Genomic DNA, 16667 nt, shown 5'->3' with positions numbered 1-16667 from the left:
ACAGCCTTTGTTCTTGGAAGGTGACAGCATGCAGGAATCATGTAACAGCTCATACGTAATTAGCACATGATCTGGACAAGAAGAATTAATATTTCTTCCACACTGTATCTACAATGCGTACACTTTGGTTACTGTCCAACACATGATTTTAGATTATCAACAAGAAATGCCAACATTACAAATGATGTGTTGTGTTACTGAATTTTTGTTTTTGTTCAGTGCACTCAGTGGACACAGCACACTACTGTATGTAGTTTTCAGTGTCATTTATTATCTGTGTCAAACTGAATGTTAAAGCAGCAAAGAATCCTGTGGCACCTTATAGACTAACAGACGTTTTGGAGCATGAGCTTTCGTGGGTGAATACTCACTTCTTCAGATGTTAAAGAACACCCTTTGGAGTGACTACATCCACTGTGTTAAACCAATGAAACAATCTATTATTCTCATCAAAATTAATGGTAAATATAATAAATGATGGCAACGGTAATGACAATCATTATTTTGGGGATCAAGGAAGAGATGGATGACATTGTGGTAGGTCAAGATTAGAGTGTGGCACACCAGAAGAGCTGTGAGGAGGCCCAGGGCTGGAATTGCAAGGGGCTTTGCAGAAATTGGAAGTTGCTCAGAATTGGGGCTGTGGGGTTGTAACACTTCAGGTCTGAATACTTGGGAGCTAGGAAATCTGAGTTCAATTCCATGTTTCTCCAGAAGCTTCCTGTTTGACCTTGGGCAAGTTGCTTAGTTTTTCTGGGCCTCAGTTTCCCATCTGTAAAATGAGGGATAATAGTACTTCCCTACCTCACAGAGATGCTGTGAGGACAGATACAGTAAAGATTATAGAGTGTTCAGATGCTACAGTAGGGGGACATAAATACCTGAGGTGATGATAAGTGCATTAGCAGATGTTGGGGCTCAGGACTGGAGCAGTAAAAGTTTAGTAAGTAAGAAATGAGTCATATTGACATAGCTGTAAGGGGTTAATGCCAGATTAATCATAGAATACTAGGGTTGGAAGGGACCTCATGTAGTCCAACCCCTTGCTCAAACCAGAAGGAATCCCCAGACAGATTTCTGCTCCAGATCCCTAAATGGGCCCCTGAGGGATTGAACTCACAACCCTGTATTTAGCAGGCTAATGCTCAAACCACTGAGCTATCCCTCCCGCCAAGATGTTACTACCAGTTCATGTCTAATGGGTAGTAAATTTGCAGAGGTCAATGTGTGGAAAGCATGCAGTGCCTATTTCCTCCTTGCTTTGAACAGTTCTTTCAGTGTAGGGTGATCAGACAGCAAATGTGAAAAATTGGGACAGTGGGTGGGGGGTGTTAGGAACCTATACAAGAAAAAGACCCAAATATCGGGACTGTCCCTATAAAATTGGGACATCTGGTCACCCTATTTCAGTGTCTCATTTTCACAAACACTGAAGTAGATCAAAAAGGCCCCAATTTGTGTCTGCAGTGCTGGCCTGGGGCTCTGTCTTTTGTGTCTTGCATGGAAACGAGATTAAATAGCTTTGCTCCAACCGTCTTTCTCACTGCAATCTGTCAAATGCCACTTTGGATCTCAGATTCCACTTTCCCTCTCAGAGCTACTTTTCAAAAAGAAAATACTTGACAGCGCTACCACATGCTTTACTTAGTCTATGCCTTTACGTACACTAAGCCTATGCTACCCTTGTCCCCTCTGTTTTTGAGAGCCTCAGCGCAACTACATATGTTTTGAGCCCGGAGCTTATGCTAGAGTGATCTTGACGGCTCAGAAAGTAATGATGAGAAGACCAAGCAGGGGGCTGAGAGTCATGACCCTGGGTTCTTTCCCAGGTCTTGGCACAGACTTCCCATGAGCCCTTGCTTTCCCTGCCTAGCTTCCCCTGCTCTAAAGGGAATGAATAATATTTCTGGTGAAAGAAGTCCCATACAATATTATTCATATGCACGTTTTGAAAAAAGTAGGCTCAGTTTTCCACACAAGGCATAACAAGACCATTTAAATTCACAGGTAACTCATCCTGGGGTGCAAAGCAACTGGGGAACCTGGGTTGGGACAGGCATGAATGAAGGTGTGCAGAGTAGGAGGTTGTGCAGAGATGGCAGTTCCTTGTATGGCTTGTCCAAGGGAGGGCCTCTGCTCACAGGGGAGAAGGGGATATGCTTCCTTGGTGTGCCCAAAGAGGGCTCGGAGGAGATGGAGCTATGACCTTGCCCCTTCCACACCTGCCCACACAGCAAGTTAGCTGCACCATAGCAAGTGGGCTGTCTAGTCCCTCTGCACAACAGGCTGAGCTGTGCTGGGTACAGAGAAGCTCAGCCTAGATCTGCATCACTTGCCCTGAGTCTACCTAGTAAATAGCAGTCCACTTGCAAATTTCTAAGAGCTTTCACCAGTAGGGTGAACAGTTCCTTATTTTTCTAACAGGCAGCTAGAATGATTGACAGAGACTCTTTTATTGTTTTTTCCATTAATTGTTTATGCCTCTTTTCAGCTTAGGGTGATTTAGGCCTAAAGCTTTTTGACTAGGGTGACATCTGGCTTTAAAGAACTTGAGCAAAGTAAAAACAACACCAGTTTGCTTCAAATATGTGGCTCATAATCAGAAAGCTTATAGTATAATCAAAGAAGGAAAAAAAAAAGAAAGAAAGAAAAAGAAAAACTGAGATTCCAGCTGCAAATGGCTGCTGCCTCAATATGTGATGCCAATGATAAAAGTCTCCTGCTGGCAGTCAGTATAACATGACCTCTTAAAAAATGTGATTACCAAAATCCTTTGAGCCAGGATGACAACATAAGAAAAACAAGGCATTTGAATGCAGATAAAAAGATTTAAGCCCATTTATACTCCACAGTACACTAGACATCACCTTATTCCTACTTCCTTCAGTTGGAGGGCATCAAGCTGACATTCTACTAATTTATTTGATCTTTTATCAAGTGCTAGTCACCCTTGCTAAAGTCCTTTAGACAAAGTGTTTGTGTGAACATATATGTTGGAGGATTGAAAGGGGGAGCAAGACAAACCTGAAAAACCTCCAGTTCTTCTAAAATGAGCTCTCCACTTGCAGAAGAGTTGGTGGGTAGGACAACAACTTTCTGTACAGTCCCCTGATCTGGAACATAGAGAGAGGACAGATGAATTCTTACCAACTAGGAAAAAATATTAGAGGAAAAAGCATAACGGAGAGAAGAGTGGAAATGATTTTCATAAATTCATAGATTTAAAGTCCTGGGGGGATCATTAGATCATCTAAGTCTAACCCCCATGTAGAACACAGATCATAGAATTTCATCCAGTTACTCCTGTAATGAGCCCAATAACTTTGTGTTTGATTTTAAAATATCTGTAATAACTCTTTCTAGTGGGATTCATTCAAGCAGGCAATAGATGTATAAAGGGATTAGACTTTTCTCCCACAGTTTTTTGATTAAGTCATGGTCAGATATTTATTTATTCATTCATTTATGTATTATTATTTTATAGCATCCATAAGTAACAGTCAGAATTAGGTCCCCGCTGTACTGGGTGCCATACAAACCCAGAGGAAAAAGCAGCCCCTGCCACAAAGAGTTTACAATCTAAAAACACAAGAGAAACAAAGGAAAGGAGAGATGGATACAATGCCAAATTTTATGTGCAATGCATGGCAACATATAACAGAAACTAATAACATGTAAGCAACCTGCATGGTACAAATTTCAGTGCAGGAATCAGTTTTAACTTGGGTGAGATGCAAGTCTAGCCAGTGTGGGTTGGTGTGCACCATCAATAATTGGGGCCTTATGTAGCAAAAGAATCCACTTTTGTGATCCACATGGCAATCAAGGATGTCCATGGGGAATGCATGAAAACTGCTCTCCCCACAGTGGCATCATTAAAAACACATAGTAGCATGTAGTCTCTATCCCCAAAATCAATTTGCAAGCATTACATTTGAAATGGAGATTGAGGTGGGACTTGAAGGAGGGCAAGGTAGTGGATTTATGGTTCAGGGAGGATGTTCAGGGATTGGTTCAGAGAGGACATTCTGTGTGAAAGGGATGGCATGGATGGTAGTGTGTGAGGTGACACAATATGGTACAGAAACAGATAAAATGGGAAAGATTTATATTTTATTAATTATTATTATTAGTGTTACCATAGGGGCCTGTGTCATAGACCAGAACTCCATTGTTCTAGGGCCTCTAAGGTAGGGACAAATGTATTGCATTTGATGCAGTGGAAAAGGCAGTGTCAGAAGATGGACTCAAAGAAAGGTTTGAGATGGTAAGAGTGATAGACCAGAAAGATTATCTTAGCAGCTAATTTTATGCTGCTCAGCCAGGACCTTGTTGGCTCTTTAGAAAACCATGAGCTTTGGGCTACATCTACACTATGAGATAGGGGTGTGATTCCTCTGCTCATGTACACATAGCTTGTGCTGGCTCTCACAAAGCTAGTGTGAGAATGAACAGCAGAATAGCTGCTATTGCACCACTGAGCCCTGTCGAGCAGTTACCCACCCACTGTGCTTCTGTTGCCTCTACCTGTGCTACTGAGGCTACAGTGTAATTTATACTCATGCTAGTTCAAAGACAGCTAGCACAAATACATGTACATGAGCATGGGAATCACAGCTCTATCTCATAGTGTAGACATACCCTTGGATGAAAAAAGGGTTATTGGCATAGGTGCTGGAACTAGGGTGCAGGGGAGGCTGCAGCACCTCCGGGCTTGAAGTGGTTTCCATCATATACAGCGTTTACAGTTTGGTTCAATGGCTCTCAGCACCCCCACTATACAAATTATTCCAGCACCCATGGCTATGGCTTCCTCTTGTCCGGAAGGACGAGAACTCAGACTGACTATAACAAACCTATTTTGCTCTATATTGTCACAGAGGAGCAAGATCAAAGAGTTTGTATCTCACTTTTGTCATGAAATGTTTCAATAATAATGTTGAATTGTGCAGGTCAGTAAAATGTTAGAGCTGCCGTGTGTGTGTGTGTGGTGTGTGTGTGTGCGTGCGTGCGCATTTCTGCCTGTAGGGAAGTGATCTGAGCTTTCCAGGCAATCTATGATGTTGACAGAAGAAAGCAAAAGCGGGAGACTTGTGATTTTGTTTTTAAGGTCAGTGACTACATTCCATAGCTGGAGTTAGAATGCAAGTTGGTTGGTGTAAATAATTTAAATCATTCGTTTTCCCCAGTGTAAGCCAGCAGATAGGCATACCTTGGCTTCAAAATAAAGAACTGTACTCATATATAATAATCTTGACCACACACCTAACCCGCACTGTTGTTTTATAACATTAAATCAAGAAACTTAAAGCAGCCAAGATATAAAAAAATGTATAGCTATCAACTGTACGTGCTCAGCAAATGTTAGCCATGAATATTTCATGAGGGTTTGTTCTATGGTTATCGTTTGTCCTCATTATGCAATGATATGATGAAACAGTTCTTTCAGAAGAAACTTTCTTGAAACTAAATCTTTTGACAGTACCCCAGTGGTCTGGACAGGGTGCCAGCATTAGCAAAACTATGAGGACCTGAAAGAGATTTACTGGCTGCCAGGACCTACATGATCCCTAAACTCCCTGAATACTGTGGAATGTCCTTCCATGGAGCTGAGATGAAGAGCACGTGTGTGTGTGGATAAGGCACCAGCCTTTACCTCTATAAAGCCTGTCAAATAGTCATGAATATGTGAGGCTTATACACACAGTCTGCCTCCACTCCCTCTCCTTCTTACCTCCCTTCACAGCATTGTGTTATGACTCTTCTCCAGCAATGTCCTTTGTTCCCTCAATATCGGGATATACAATATACTGGTGGGGAGGAGTTGCTGATTGTGATGAATTTTGGAAAACACTCTCAACTACCTGTCCTGTGTCCTGTAAACCTCACTTACAGGATGTAAAATACTCAAACACACATTGGTACAGACCCTTCCTATCCTCACACGTGCAATATGGGTCTGACCCATACAAAAGTAAGTGTATTTCAACGGTGTAGCAATCCATGCCACACGTTTAAAACTGTAAACTGGACTTCAATGTACAAACCCTGAAATGGAATGCTGAAATTAGAGTTTACAGGAAGAGACCAGTATGGGCATTTATATAACTAAGCACTGATATGAGCATACAAATTCAGGGACTTGTGTCCTTATAAGGAACTCCACATCTGAAAACTGGGTTCCTGAATCATTAGCTGCTGCAAATCCTTGATAAAACAGGGCAAGTAGACATATTTTCCATATGTATCTCAATTTATTGCCTGTTGTCTCAATATTATTTTAACATGACAAGCTAGATCCTTGTCTCCAGATACATTCCCTATCATAAGGAATCTCCACACCGCTCTACTGTGCTTACTAGTCTTGCTATAATATTTTCAAGCTATTTTATGCAATGTAAAGCTTGACAGTGGAAAATTGCTCATTAAAATTTTTTTATGCAAGGAGTAACCTTGGCCTGTGGGCTGTTCCCCAACAATACACAGTAACACCAGTTTTACTGTTATTGTTCAGTCTTTTCCTTGGTAAGTGAAACAAAAATAATGGTCCCCACATGGCTTTCCTAGTCCCTTTTCCAAAATGTTTAGCTCTCTAGACTATAAGAACAATGGTTGTCAAATCAAATGCACTTGTACATATTGATCTGAGAATAACTACATTTGAGTTTTGTTGCAAATCTTATTTGTTCACTTCTGTTAATGGAATTAAATTCCTGGGTCAAAAGGAAAGTTGGAAAGGATGCTGGCAAAATAGTCATGGACGCAAGAGATATACAAAATTACATACATTCTGATGTGTTTTCCAGTTCATTATTGTTCTGCAAGCAAGATACAAGACACAGAATGAATGTGTCATTTATGTTCACAACAAGATCCTATAAAAATCTGACAAGTAGAGGGACCATTTCCTTCCCAGAGTAACTCTACTGACTTCCCTAGAGTCACTCCAAAGATGAAGTTGGCAAAGAATGTGTTAGTTCTACTAAATTAGGAGACAAGTCATTGTGTCTGCTAAACACTAGAATATAGCTAGCTACATGGCAGATGTATGCCTTTCACTGGTCTCTCTGTAGGTAATACACAACACTTGACCTTACTACAGTATGTGTCAATACCCACGTTGCAACAGAGAGAAAGAGAGAGAGCCAAGGAGAGGAGAGATCTGGCTGAGCTGTAGGTAGGTGCAGCCTTAGTTCAAATAGGTGGTCTATTGGTTGAGCTCTGTAGAATGTGAACCAAAAAGGAGTCTTTTCCCAGCTGAGACCGTAGAAGCTACAATATATTAAGCTTCTGTTATCTGGAAGTTACTCTTTGCACGATAAGATAATTTGAGTTCCTAGCTCCCCACTTCTTTTTTTCCTTTTTTAAAGCAGATTCTCGTTTACACATTACTTTTCCCTTCAACGGCCTCTTTGGTCTCCTGCTATAGTTCCTTAAATATGTGGCCTTTACGCTACACATGTGAAACACTGTTTTATACTTTTTTCCCTCTGGCATGTTCCACAATTTCCAGTGGACAAAATTCTGAGAGTTGCTGAGCACTTGCAACTTCCTCTGACATCAGCACCTCTCAGGATCTGGCCCATTGCTTCACACGACAGACCTCTTCTCTCCTTACCTCTCTCTGTACAACATGGGTATTATTACCTACTGTAGCAAGGTCAATTACTATATATTAGCTTCTTTCGAATGTAGACAAAACTCTTGGAATGCTAGACCTTCATCCCTAATCAAGACCTGAGAATTTCCATTACCAACTAGTGACATTCACCCTTTCTTTGGAGACTACAGTCACATAAACTAATAAAGAAAGCTGCTATGATTGCTTTCCTGCCCCACAGTTAATAGTATCCTAGCCATAGATAATCATTGTCATTGTCATTATATAACCCACTGGTCAGTGTGCATTATGTGTGCCTCCAGGTCCCTGGTTCAATGCCTGGTATGTTGACCAACATAGCAGCTATCTCAGTAGCACTTTCTGGAAATACTGAGTTAAGTTCCAAAGATGAAGCAGTATTCTTGTTTAGAGAGCAGGTACAGGCCTGGGGAAAATCCACCAACTTTAGTTCGCACAGGTTTCAGTGAACCTTACAAGGCTGACCCATGTGCTTTGCTTTGAGTTTGGGGTTCATTTGAATTCCAAAATATAAATCAAACTCTCAAATGACTTGGAACAAAGTAATCACGAACATAAAGCCTGATCCAAAGCCTACTGAAGTCAATATAAAGACTCCCATTGACTTCAGTAAACTCTGAATTAGACCTATAGTTAACCTATTTAACAACATGATCATCTTATTACTATCAACTTCATTCTCCCTTCTCCTTCTCTCCTATTGTTTTTCACTCTCACTTCACCATGGGGATCGTGTCTTCCTCTGTGTTTGTACAGTGCTCAGCACACTAGGGGTCTCTGTTCTGACCGAGGCCTTTGGGCAACCATAGTACAAATAATAAATATTGAGAGAATGCAATTTCTTTCATGCCAAACCTTCTCAAACAACCCAGGTTTCAAAGCTTGACTTGAACTCGAACGTTACTGGGATCACAATCCCTTTATGAGGGATTGGAAAGAGTGAACAGCAAGAGAGAAAGAGCAAACATCCCCTAAGCTTGAAAATGGAGCAGAGAGTCAGCAGAGTGGAAAACAAACAGAGAGTGAGAGACTGTGAAGAAAGGAATACAGAGAGAGGAAGAGAACATTGTGAATGAAAAAATAAATAAGGTGCAAGATCCTCCGGTGGTGCAAATCAGCAGGTTCCTGTAGAAGCCAGTTGAGCTATGCTGCTTACACCAGTTGATGACCTGGCCCACAGTGTATAACAAAGGAGGTAAAAAATAATGAATGGTGATATCAAATGCAGATCTGTTTGGCTGAAATACTGTGGATTGAACAGAAGAGGTTTGAGTTTACATCTCTCTTTCCAAATTACCACCAACCGTTCTTTTCCACAATGACCATTTTAGCTCAGTATTGCCAACTTCAAAGAAAGACTTAGAATAAACAAACAACAATCCCAGAAAAAAATAACAAATCAAAGGGCTGGCTGTCCACATCATCAAAACCACCATCACAGTTGACACTAACTGCTACTGTGATAAACATCTTACGGAGAGGTCTCCTCCTTTGAGGGGATCCCTGATGTTGAGGCATGAGGAAGATTGGTGGGGCAGCGTGAGAAAACCTATAGTGCTTTTGCCCTGGTTGTACCAGTACCTTAAGGCTGTTGATTGGGCACATTTCATTGACTTGAAATAAATAAATAAAAAGAAAAGAATAAGTTTTCCATGATGCCTAAACTCTCTTTGTGTGAAATCCTTTCAGTCATGGGACAGCAGGTGAGACTCTGAGATGAATGGTTGTACTGCTTAGCAGTTAAAGCTAAGGACTGACAGTCAGGCCTCTTGGGCTCTCTCTTTCTGGCTCTGTCACTGTTTTGCTGCATGGCCTGGTCAAAGGTACTGAACTGTTCTCTGTCTTAGTTTACCCCATCTTGAAATGGATATAATACTTTCTCAGCTTGCAGACTTGCTGTGAAACTTAATGAATAGTCTGTAAAGCACTTTGAGGTCTCTCCCAAAAGGCAATTTGTAAGTGCAAAGAATTACTGGGCTAACTACTTAGATCTTCACTCAGCACCTACTCATTCCATTTCTAGGCAAAATCCTGAGAGTCAATGTAAGTTTGAGTAAGAACTGAGTAGGGACCTCAGGATACACACCTGGGCGGGGGGGAATTTGCAACTCCTAAAATGGCTGTAAGGGTAAAAAAGCTTAGCAGGAAAATCATCATAACGCTTCAAATGATTCGCTCAGTATGCCTGAGTGGACCGGGGGGACCAGGCTGCCTTCGGTATTACTCTTGTGTAAAACCTTCTTCCAGAGCACAAAGACAGAACACAAAACTAGTGACTTTAATGCTTGCTTTTCTGACCAGATTATCTAGCTCTGTAACAATCTGTAGTTTATTACATGTTATAGGTTATTCCATTGCTGGATACTACTGTTGTTAGCGAGAGTCAGTCTTCCAAAAAGACAGCCATCATGTAACACTGCAAAAGCAAGCACTCAGGGATTTAGTCACATATGTGACATCCATATTTTAACCCTCATGCTCTGAAAGTGCTAAGTGCAACCAGTCTTTCAAATGAAGGGTTCAAACAATTGGACAAGGAAAGGAAAGACAATTAGAAACACTGAACAAACACACACAACACTAGACACTGGAAACAAAACCACATTCACACGGCCCAAGTTAAACATATGAAACTGTGCTAAATCATCCTGAAATCTGAAATACCTTTTACAATAGTAATGCAGCCCCTTTCCAAAAGCTGAATGACATCATGCCTTATAGGAGCCGAGAAAGTTCTTAAGGATGGCCAGTGATTGGTGAATGCACCTGAACCTGACGCGGATATTTAAATATTTTCATAACACTAAGAACAATAAAGAAAGCTTGCAGAGTCAAGGGACTGCGCAATCTGGTGCACTCTGTTGGAAGTGCAAATGGTAGGTCGCAAACTTAAAAAATAAATATTAATCTCAAGAAAATGCCTGCATGCTGCTTTGCTGCCTTTCTTAAACAAATGGAAAACAACCTACCAGGGGATAAAGTGGAGAATTTGGAGGCTTGAGACATGGAGTAATGTAATTAAAATAAAATGCAAGGGAAATAAAATGCTTTACGAGCTGCAAAATTAGACAAGCAGAGAAGCAGAATAAGTGAAGAAGAGATCTAAATCCAAGGTCTTGACCAGACGACATAGAGGAAAGGGCATTAGCCTCATTGTCATGGTCAAATATGCAAATGGATAATTACACTATGACCGGCTAATTACAGCTGTGGTTTCTATTGGGATGATAAGGTATTCTACACTTGTCTATCTACCGCTAAATAGTTGCTGCTTTTCACCCCATAGGCACCTCCATTTCAGCAGTGGATGTAGAGATCTCCATTGTGTCAAGCCTTTGCATCAGCCTGGCGGGTTTTATAAAGTGCTTTGGGATTCTTCAGGATGAAAGGCACAGCGTAAATTCAAGATCGGTATCATTAGAAAAGCTGTGTGTAATGTTTCAAGAACAATGTCGGTCTATGGGATTTATTTCACTAGTCATGTGGCTTAGAAAAGAAATACTGTACTGAAATCAGCTGTTGGCAAGGAACAGTTGCAGTGAGTTTGACATGCCTGGCTGGGGGGAGTAAAGGAAATATTACATTTATTTCACGTTCATGTAAAAAAAGACATGGCTGTCTGTACCCTTCCTGTGCCATGGCTACATGGTGAAAAATACAGGGGTTCTTAGAGCTGCTTTTGTTATCGTTCATTTGCACTCAGGAACTGATTTACTACTGAGACCCTCAAGGAGGAGGGGGGAAGCTAAACATTTTGTGTGCTCTGTATCTGGCAAGACATAAAACACTCCAATTTGCAGCATGAGACAGGTCACTGACAGTGACAGACGTGACTGGGAACATCTCAGTTCAGCAGTAACTAAGCATCACAGACTGAGCGTAATTGTCACCAGGTGCCAAGTCCCATTCTCCACTGCTGAAGGGCTCAGGGCTCCCAAGAAATTATCAAATGAAACTCTGTTATACAATGTGTGTTTTGCATCTTCTAGGATGAACTTACATAAAAAGAACCCCCCTCTGCATTTCTTCTGACTGTTAATATCTTTATCGAATCCTCCTGAGTCTCACAGAAAGCACGGAGCCAAGGAAAAGTGTAAAGAGTCTTTCCTCACAGAGACAGAAGCTCGATCATTTGTATTTACAAGGGTTGAGAGGCACTGTACCCATGTCATATCTGTTTATTTTATGGCAGGGCTATGAAGCTATTAGCATCTTAGGAAGAATCTCTGCACCACCCAGGAATTGTAACGTCCAAAAAAAATAGACTAGCAGAAATTATAAATAGTACATATCACAGGGCATCAAGTCTATTATTTCAGTAGTTGTGACTCTAATCTTAACTCTTTGAGAGGATGCACTAAATTGGACTTCATATAATCATAGAACCATAGGGTTAGAAGGTGCTGCAAAGAGGGTGTGCTGGCAGATTATAGAATGAAAACAAACACACATAACCAGCCCATGTATGTTAGTACCTTTAATGAGCCACCTGCTCATTGTTTATCCATGCCTGAGTCACTTAGCTGCTCTCTGTGATGCCTAACCAATGTATAAAATGAGCTTGCCTGTATTTATCTCCCTCAATGGAATCTGATGAGGAGTAATTCACTAATATTCAGCAGTTGACTTTGAGACTTAATCCAACTCCCACTTCAAGTCACTGGGAGTATTTTTATTGACTTGAGCTGGATTGGGTCCTAAGTTATTGTTCATCATTAAAACCTGTGACATCATTAATGAGTTTCAGTTTAATAAAGGGAGTAAAGAGCTTTGAGAGCCGGAGGTGGAAAGAACCATTGAAATGCTAAATATCATTATTGTCCAAAGCTTCAAAAATGTAAGGCACTTTATATGTACAGCACATTATTCATTAGTATTACTACTACATATTTTGTACCTGATATAACATGTACCTTGTGTTAGCTGGAGACTTATATGCCTTGGCTTCTTAATTAATCTTTAGCAGTATTTTTTCCTCTAGTTAAAAAAAATCATATGTTTAGTTTACTAGTTTAAAAATTATACTGACATTTAAATGTTCATTTGAAAGCTCTAGTCTTGCAAGCCAAAGTATTTGTGTGATTAAAAACAGTGAATTGGCACAGAGGAGCTATGCTGGTAGAAGACCAAGATTTTTTTTTGTTTGTTTAGACATGGCTGATGCTAATCTATGTGAACAAAAAGTAGGGAGGGCACGTATAAACCTTCCTCTAGAGATTTCCACAGTAGCATGCACAGCACCCTTCTTTGCTTCTTCCATAGGAAGATAATATAGAACCTACTGTGTCAAATTAAACCCTGAAGGATCCAAAGGTCCCAGGTTGTCGTTGGATTCACTCGGCCAAGGGTCGGCAACCTTTCAGAAGTGGTGTGCCGAGTTTTCATTTATTCACTCTAATTTAAGGTTCTGTGTGCCAGTAACAAATTTTAATGTTTGTAGAAGGTCTCTTTCTATAAGTCTATAATATATAACTAAACTATAGTTGTAGGTAAAGTAAATAAGGTTTTTAAAATGTTTAAGAAGCTTCATTTAAAATTAAATTAAAATGCAAAGCCCCCTGGACCAGTACCTGGGCAGTGTGAGTGCCACTGAAAATCACCTTGTGTGCTGCCTTTGGCACCTGTGCCATAGGTTGCCTACCACTAATGCTAATACTTTTTTTTTTTTTTTAAAATGGAGATGAGCCCATCTCCTAGAACTAGAAGGGACCTTGAAAGGTCATTGAGTCCAGCCCCCTGCCTTCACTAGCAGGACCAAGTACTGATTTTGCCCCAGACCCCTAAGTAGCCCTCTGAAGGATTGAACTCACAACCCTGGGTTTAGCAGGCCAATGCTCAAACCACTGAGCTATCCCTCCCCCCCCTTCCTTACTTGCTTGGGAAAAAAGTGTCTTAATCAGTAATTAGTTTCTTATTTATTCTGATGACCTGACAAGCCAGGAGCCTTCAAGGCAATTTTAAAACTAATTTTGCATCAAATGGCCAAGAAAAATAAAAATGCCCAGATCCAAAGCTCACTAAATTCTTATTGTAATTCAATACCCAAAGCTCGATGCATCTTCTATCACTGCCATGCCTTATAACGATGTACACTAGCCACTAGAGAGAGTGAGTGTCATTCTAATGAATCATGACATAGTGAATGGAGGCCCTTCGTGACGGTTTGCCATGGGAACAATAACAGAGCTTTTCTGTATTCTTATTTCCTTTGGTGGTTGGGGACTTCCTTTAAGAAGAGTGAAGAGAGTTTCTTTTAATCTCCTCCTCATAAAAGTCCGGCGATTTGAAAGATTTTTAGCCTTGACTTCCTGAGTCTAATACAAGGATGGTGATTCCCAAACCCCTGTGGTCTAAATGGTAGTTTGTTGGCAGGAACAGTAGTTCCACATCTCTATAAGACTTGTCTGAGGTTCAGAAACAAACCCGTTCTCAGAGGATTATCTGCCTTATTATTAGTTGAAACTGCTCTGTGCTAACAAATAGAATCAAGAAGACTGGACGGTAGTTTATCAGAGCTCCAGTCCTCAAGCCATTCACAAGCACAGCCACCCATTAAGTCAATGACAGTCCCAGATGCAGAGGGCTTTCAGGATCCAGCTCTAGATCATCTACTTTAGTTTATTTCCCTGACAGTGATTGATTGTTCTCTGCAATTCCAATCATGTCGCAATAAATTTGAAAAGTAAATTGGATCACTATTCTCTAACCTTACAGTTCTTAATAAAAATCATTACACTTGTCAGTTACAGTGGTGTCAGGTCAATACATCCATTGACTTCAATGGAATTGCTACAGATTCACATTTGTGTAACTAAGAGCAGAATTTGATTTGTTATGTTATAAAGGAAATATTTGTGATCATTGAATCAGACATAGAAAGTCCTACAACACAGTCCCACTAGAACTACAGTTTTCTCTTTTCTATTTATTAAAACCCTCTATATTTACGTCACTGTGAAGTTGTTATTTCTGCCCCTGTAACTTTCTGGCCAAGTTACCATTCTTTTCACAGGCAGTTTACCTCATATGATGATCACAATTAGTAATAATACAATGTCAGAGTCCCATATTCTGACTCCTGGAAAATAGTACATTAATCCATGGAAATTAATGGTACTACTCATAGGTATGATGCTACTCAGGGTAAGTAAATCTAGATTATACACTGCACACAACAAAGTTGGCTTTTGTCTCTGATGAGAACCATTCTATTTTTTACAATAAATATTCATTTTATTTTCTTTGTATTTTTGTTCTGATTATAGCTCTTAAGACATATTTGTATATACAGTAATTATGTTTTAATAAGCACTTGTGAAGACAATAGGCTGTACAGGATTTGGAGTTGACTAAAAACTACAATGCAGTACATCAAGTTAAATAAATAAAACAATTCTATGCATATCTGCTGTTGAGTGCATCTTACCTGTTCCAAGAAATAAGACATGGTATCGTCCGTCAGCAGCATTAACTCGGTCCACTGCTATCTTTGTATACTTGTAGTCTGTTCCTGTCCGAATGATTAATGGCCTTTTGTGTATTGGGTAAATGGGATTGAACATCAAGGGGTGATTCCTAATAAAGGTTACAACATCATCGGGGAATTCCTTGGTTGTCCGCATGTTGGGTGTAAAGGCTCCTCCAGGACACTGTGAGGAAGCATTCATAATAATGCTTAACAATGCATAGCACCTATCAAGGATATTTTGTGTTCAATCTATCCAAAAACATTGACTGATGTTCAGGCAACATGGTAACATTTTTTCAAAAAAACACTTCATACTCCATGTGAAAATGATTATATTTATATAATGGAAAAGTTGTACTCTAATAACTATGTCTATAAACCATCCTCTGTTGGGACAAAACAAACAAACATATTTGTGTGTTGTTAAAAGCTAGGCTGATGGCAATACTCCATGCTTGCGGGGGCCTTATTTTTGCATTCCTTGAGCTCCTAAAGTTGTCACTGCAAAGAATGCAAGTGACTAGTAAGGGGAAAAATACAAAGATCTTGCCTCTGGGTAGTACAAAAATAGATGTAAAGGCCAATAGGTCTATTTAGATGCCTAATTAGATACTTACCTCTGCTGTATGTTATAGTTGTTCAGTGCACGTAGGGCTAGATTTGGACAAACCCTGCGCAAATGCACAAGAAGGGAGAAAATGCAAGGAGCCTTTCCCAGACCCTTTGAGACTGTACATGAGTACCTAGGTAAGCCTAACCCCAGTGTGAGAAGCTACATTGCAAAGCCATTCCTGTGTTACTGTGTCCTCACTGGTTCTGTGCTCACGTGTGTATTTCACTAGGACTTCTGGTGCAATAAGCTGAGCCATGCTGTGTTTCTTTCTCAGTGACTCATGAGAGAACTGGGCAGACAAGGAGACTGGTGGAAGGCCCTGGAGGTATTACACCCATCCTCAGACCACAGGTGAGTTAGCCTGCATCCTTACTGCAAAGTGGGTAGGTTCCCCGCCCGAATGCAAACAGTATCTGGGCTTTAATCCACATCCCCAGTCAGGCCAGTTAACTCGGGTTGAAAGCACTACTTAAAGCTAAGAATGTGTTTACATGTTTTCCTGAATCAGAATCAAATTTTGGCCTGCTGCACACAACTCATGTAAACAAGCGACATGGCCACACCCCTGCCCTGCACCTATCTATGGTACCATTGGAAGAGTCACCCACAATACACTGCTGCATAGCACAGGGTTTACAAGGCAGCTTCTGTGCAGTTCTTCAAGCTCTGGAGTTCTGCTGCTTTCAGGGCCCTGTAAAATGTGAGGAGGTCGGGATTTGACCCTATATCTCATCCAGGCATGAAGAGACATTTGACAGGTAAATTCTGAGCCAGGGATTTGTCAGAAGAATCTGTAGCTTTCTGTAGAGTGCTAGGAAAAGGCCTTACAATGACCCTGTCCTCCAAAGCCCCACACATTTTCCAAGCTATCCAGCTGTGAAGGCTATTGCCCAGATTAGGTACTGCATACCTGCCAGTAACGGTCCCCGCGCCCTAGCTTGATTCCA

General features: G+C 40.7%; 1 protein-coding gene across 1 annotated transcript in view; it reads right to left on the bottom strand.

Annotated features, from left to right (window-relative positions):
• SEMA3C (semaphorin 3C) overlaps nucleotides 1-16667 on the bottom strand; it is a 163344-nt gene that overhangs the window by 14701 nt on the left and 131976 nt on the right. Inside the window, exons 12-13 of the mRNA XM_050936876.1 lie at nucleotides 15066-15288; nucleotides 3025-3113 (exon numbers count right to left, since the gene is read on the bottom strand). Coding sequence (XP_050792833.1) covers nucleotides 3025-3113; nucleotides 15066-15288 — 312 coding nt within the window. The remainder of the gene's footprint in view (nucleotides 1-3024; nucleotides 3114-15065; nucleotides 15289-16667) is intronic.

The sequence above is a fragment of the Gopherus flavomarginatus genome, chromosome 1, assembly GCF_025201925.1.
Source record: "Gopherus flavomarginatus isolate rGopFla2 chromosome 1, rGopFla2.mat.asm, whole genome shotgun sequence".
Lineage (NCBI taxonomy): Eukaryota > Metazoa > Chordata > Testudines > Testudinidae > Gopherus > Gopherus flavomarginatus.
This window is presented reverse-complemented; position numbering and strand designations above follow the sequence as displayed.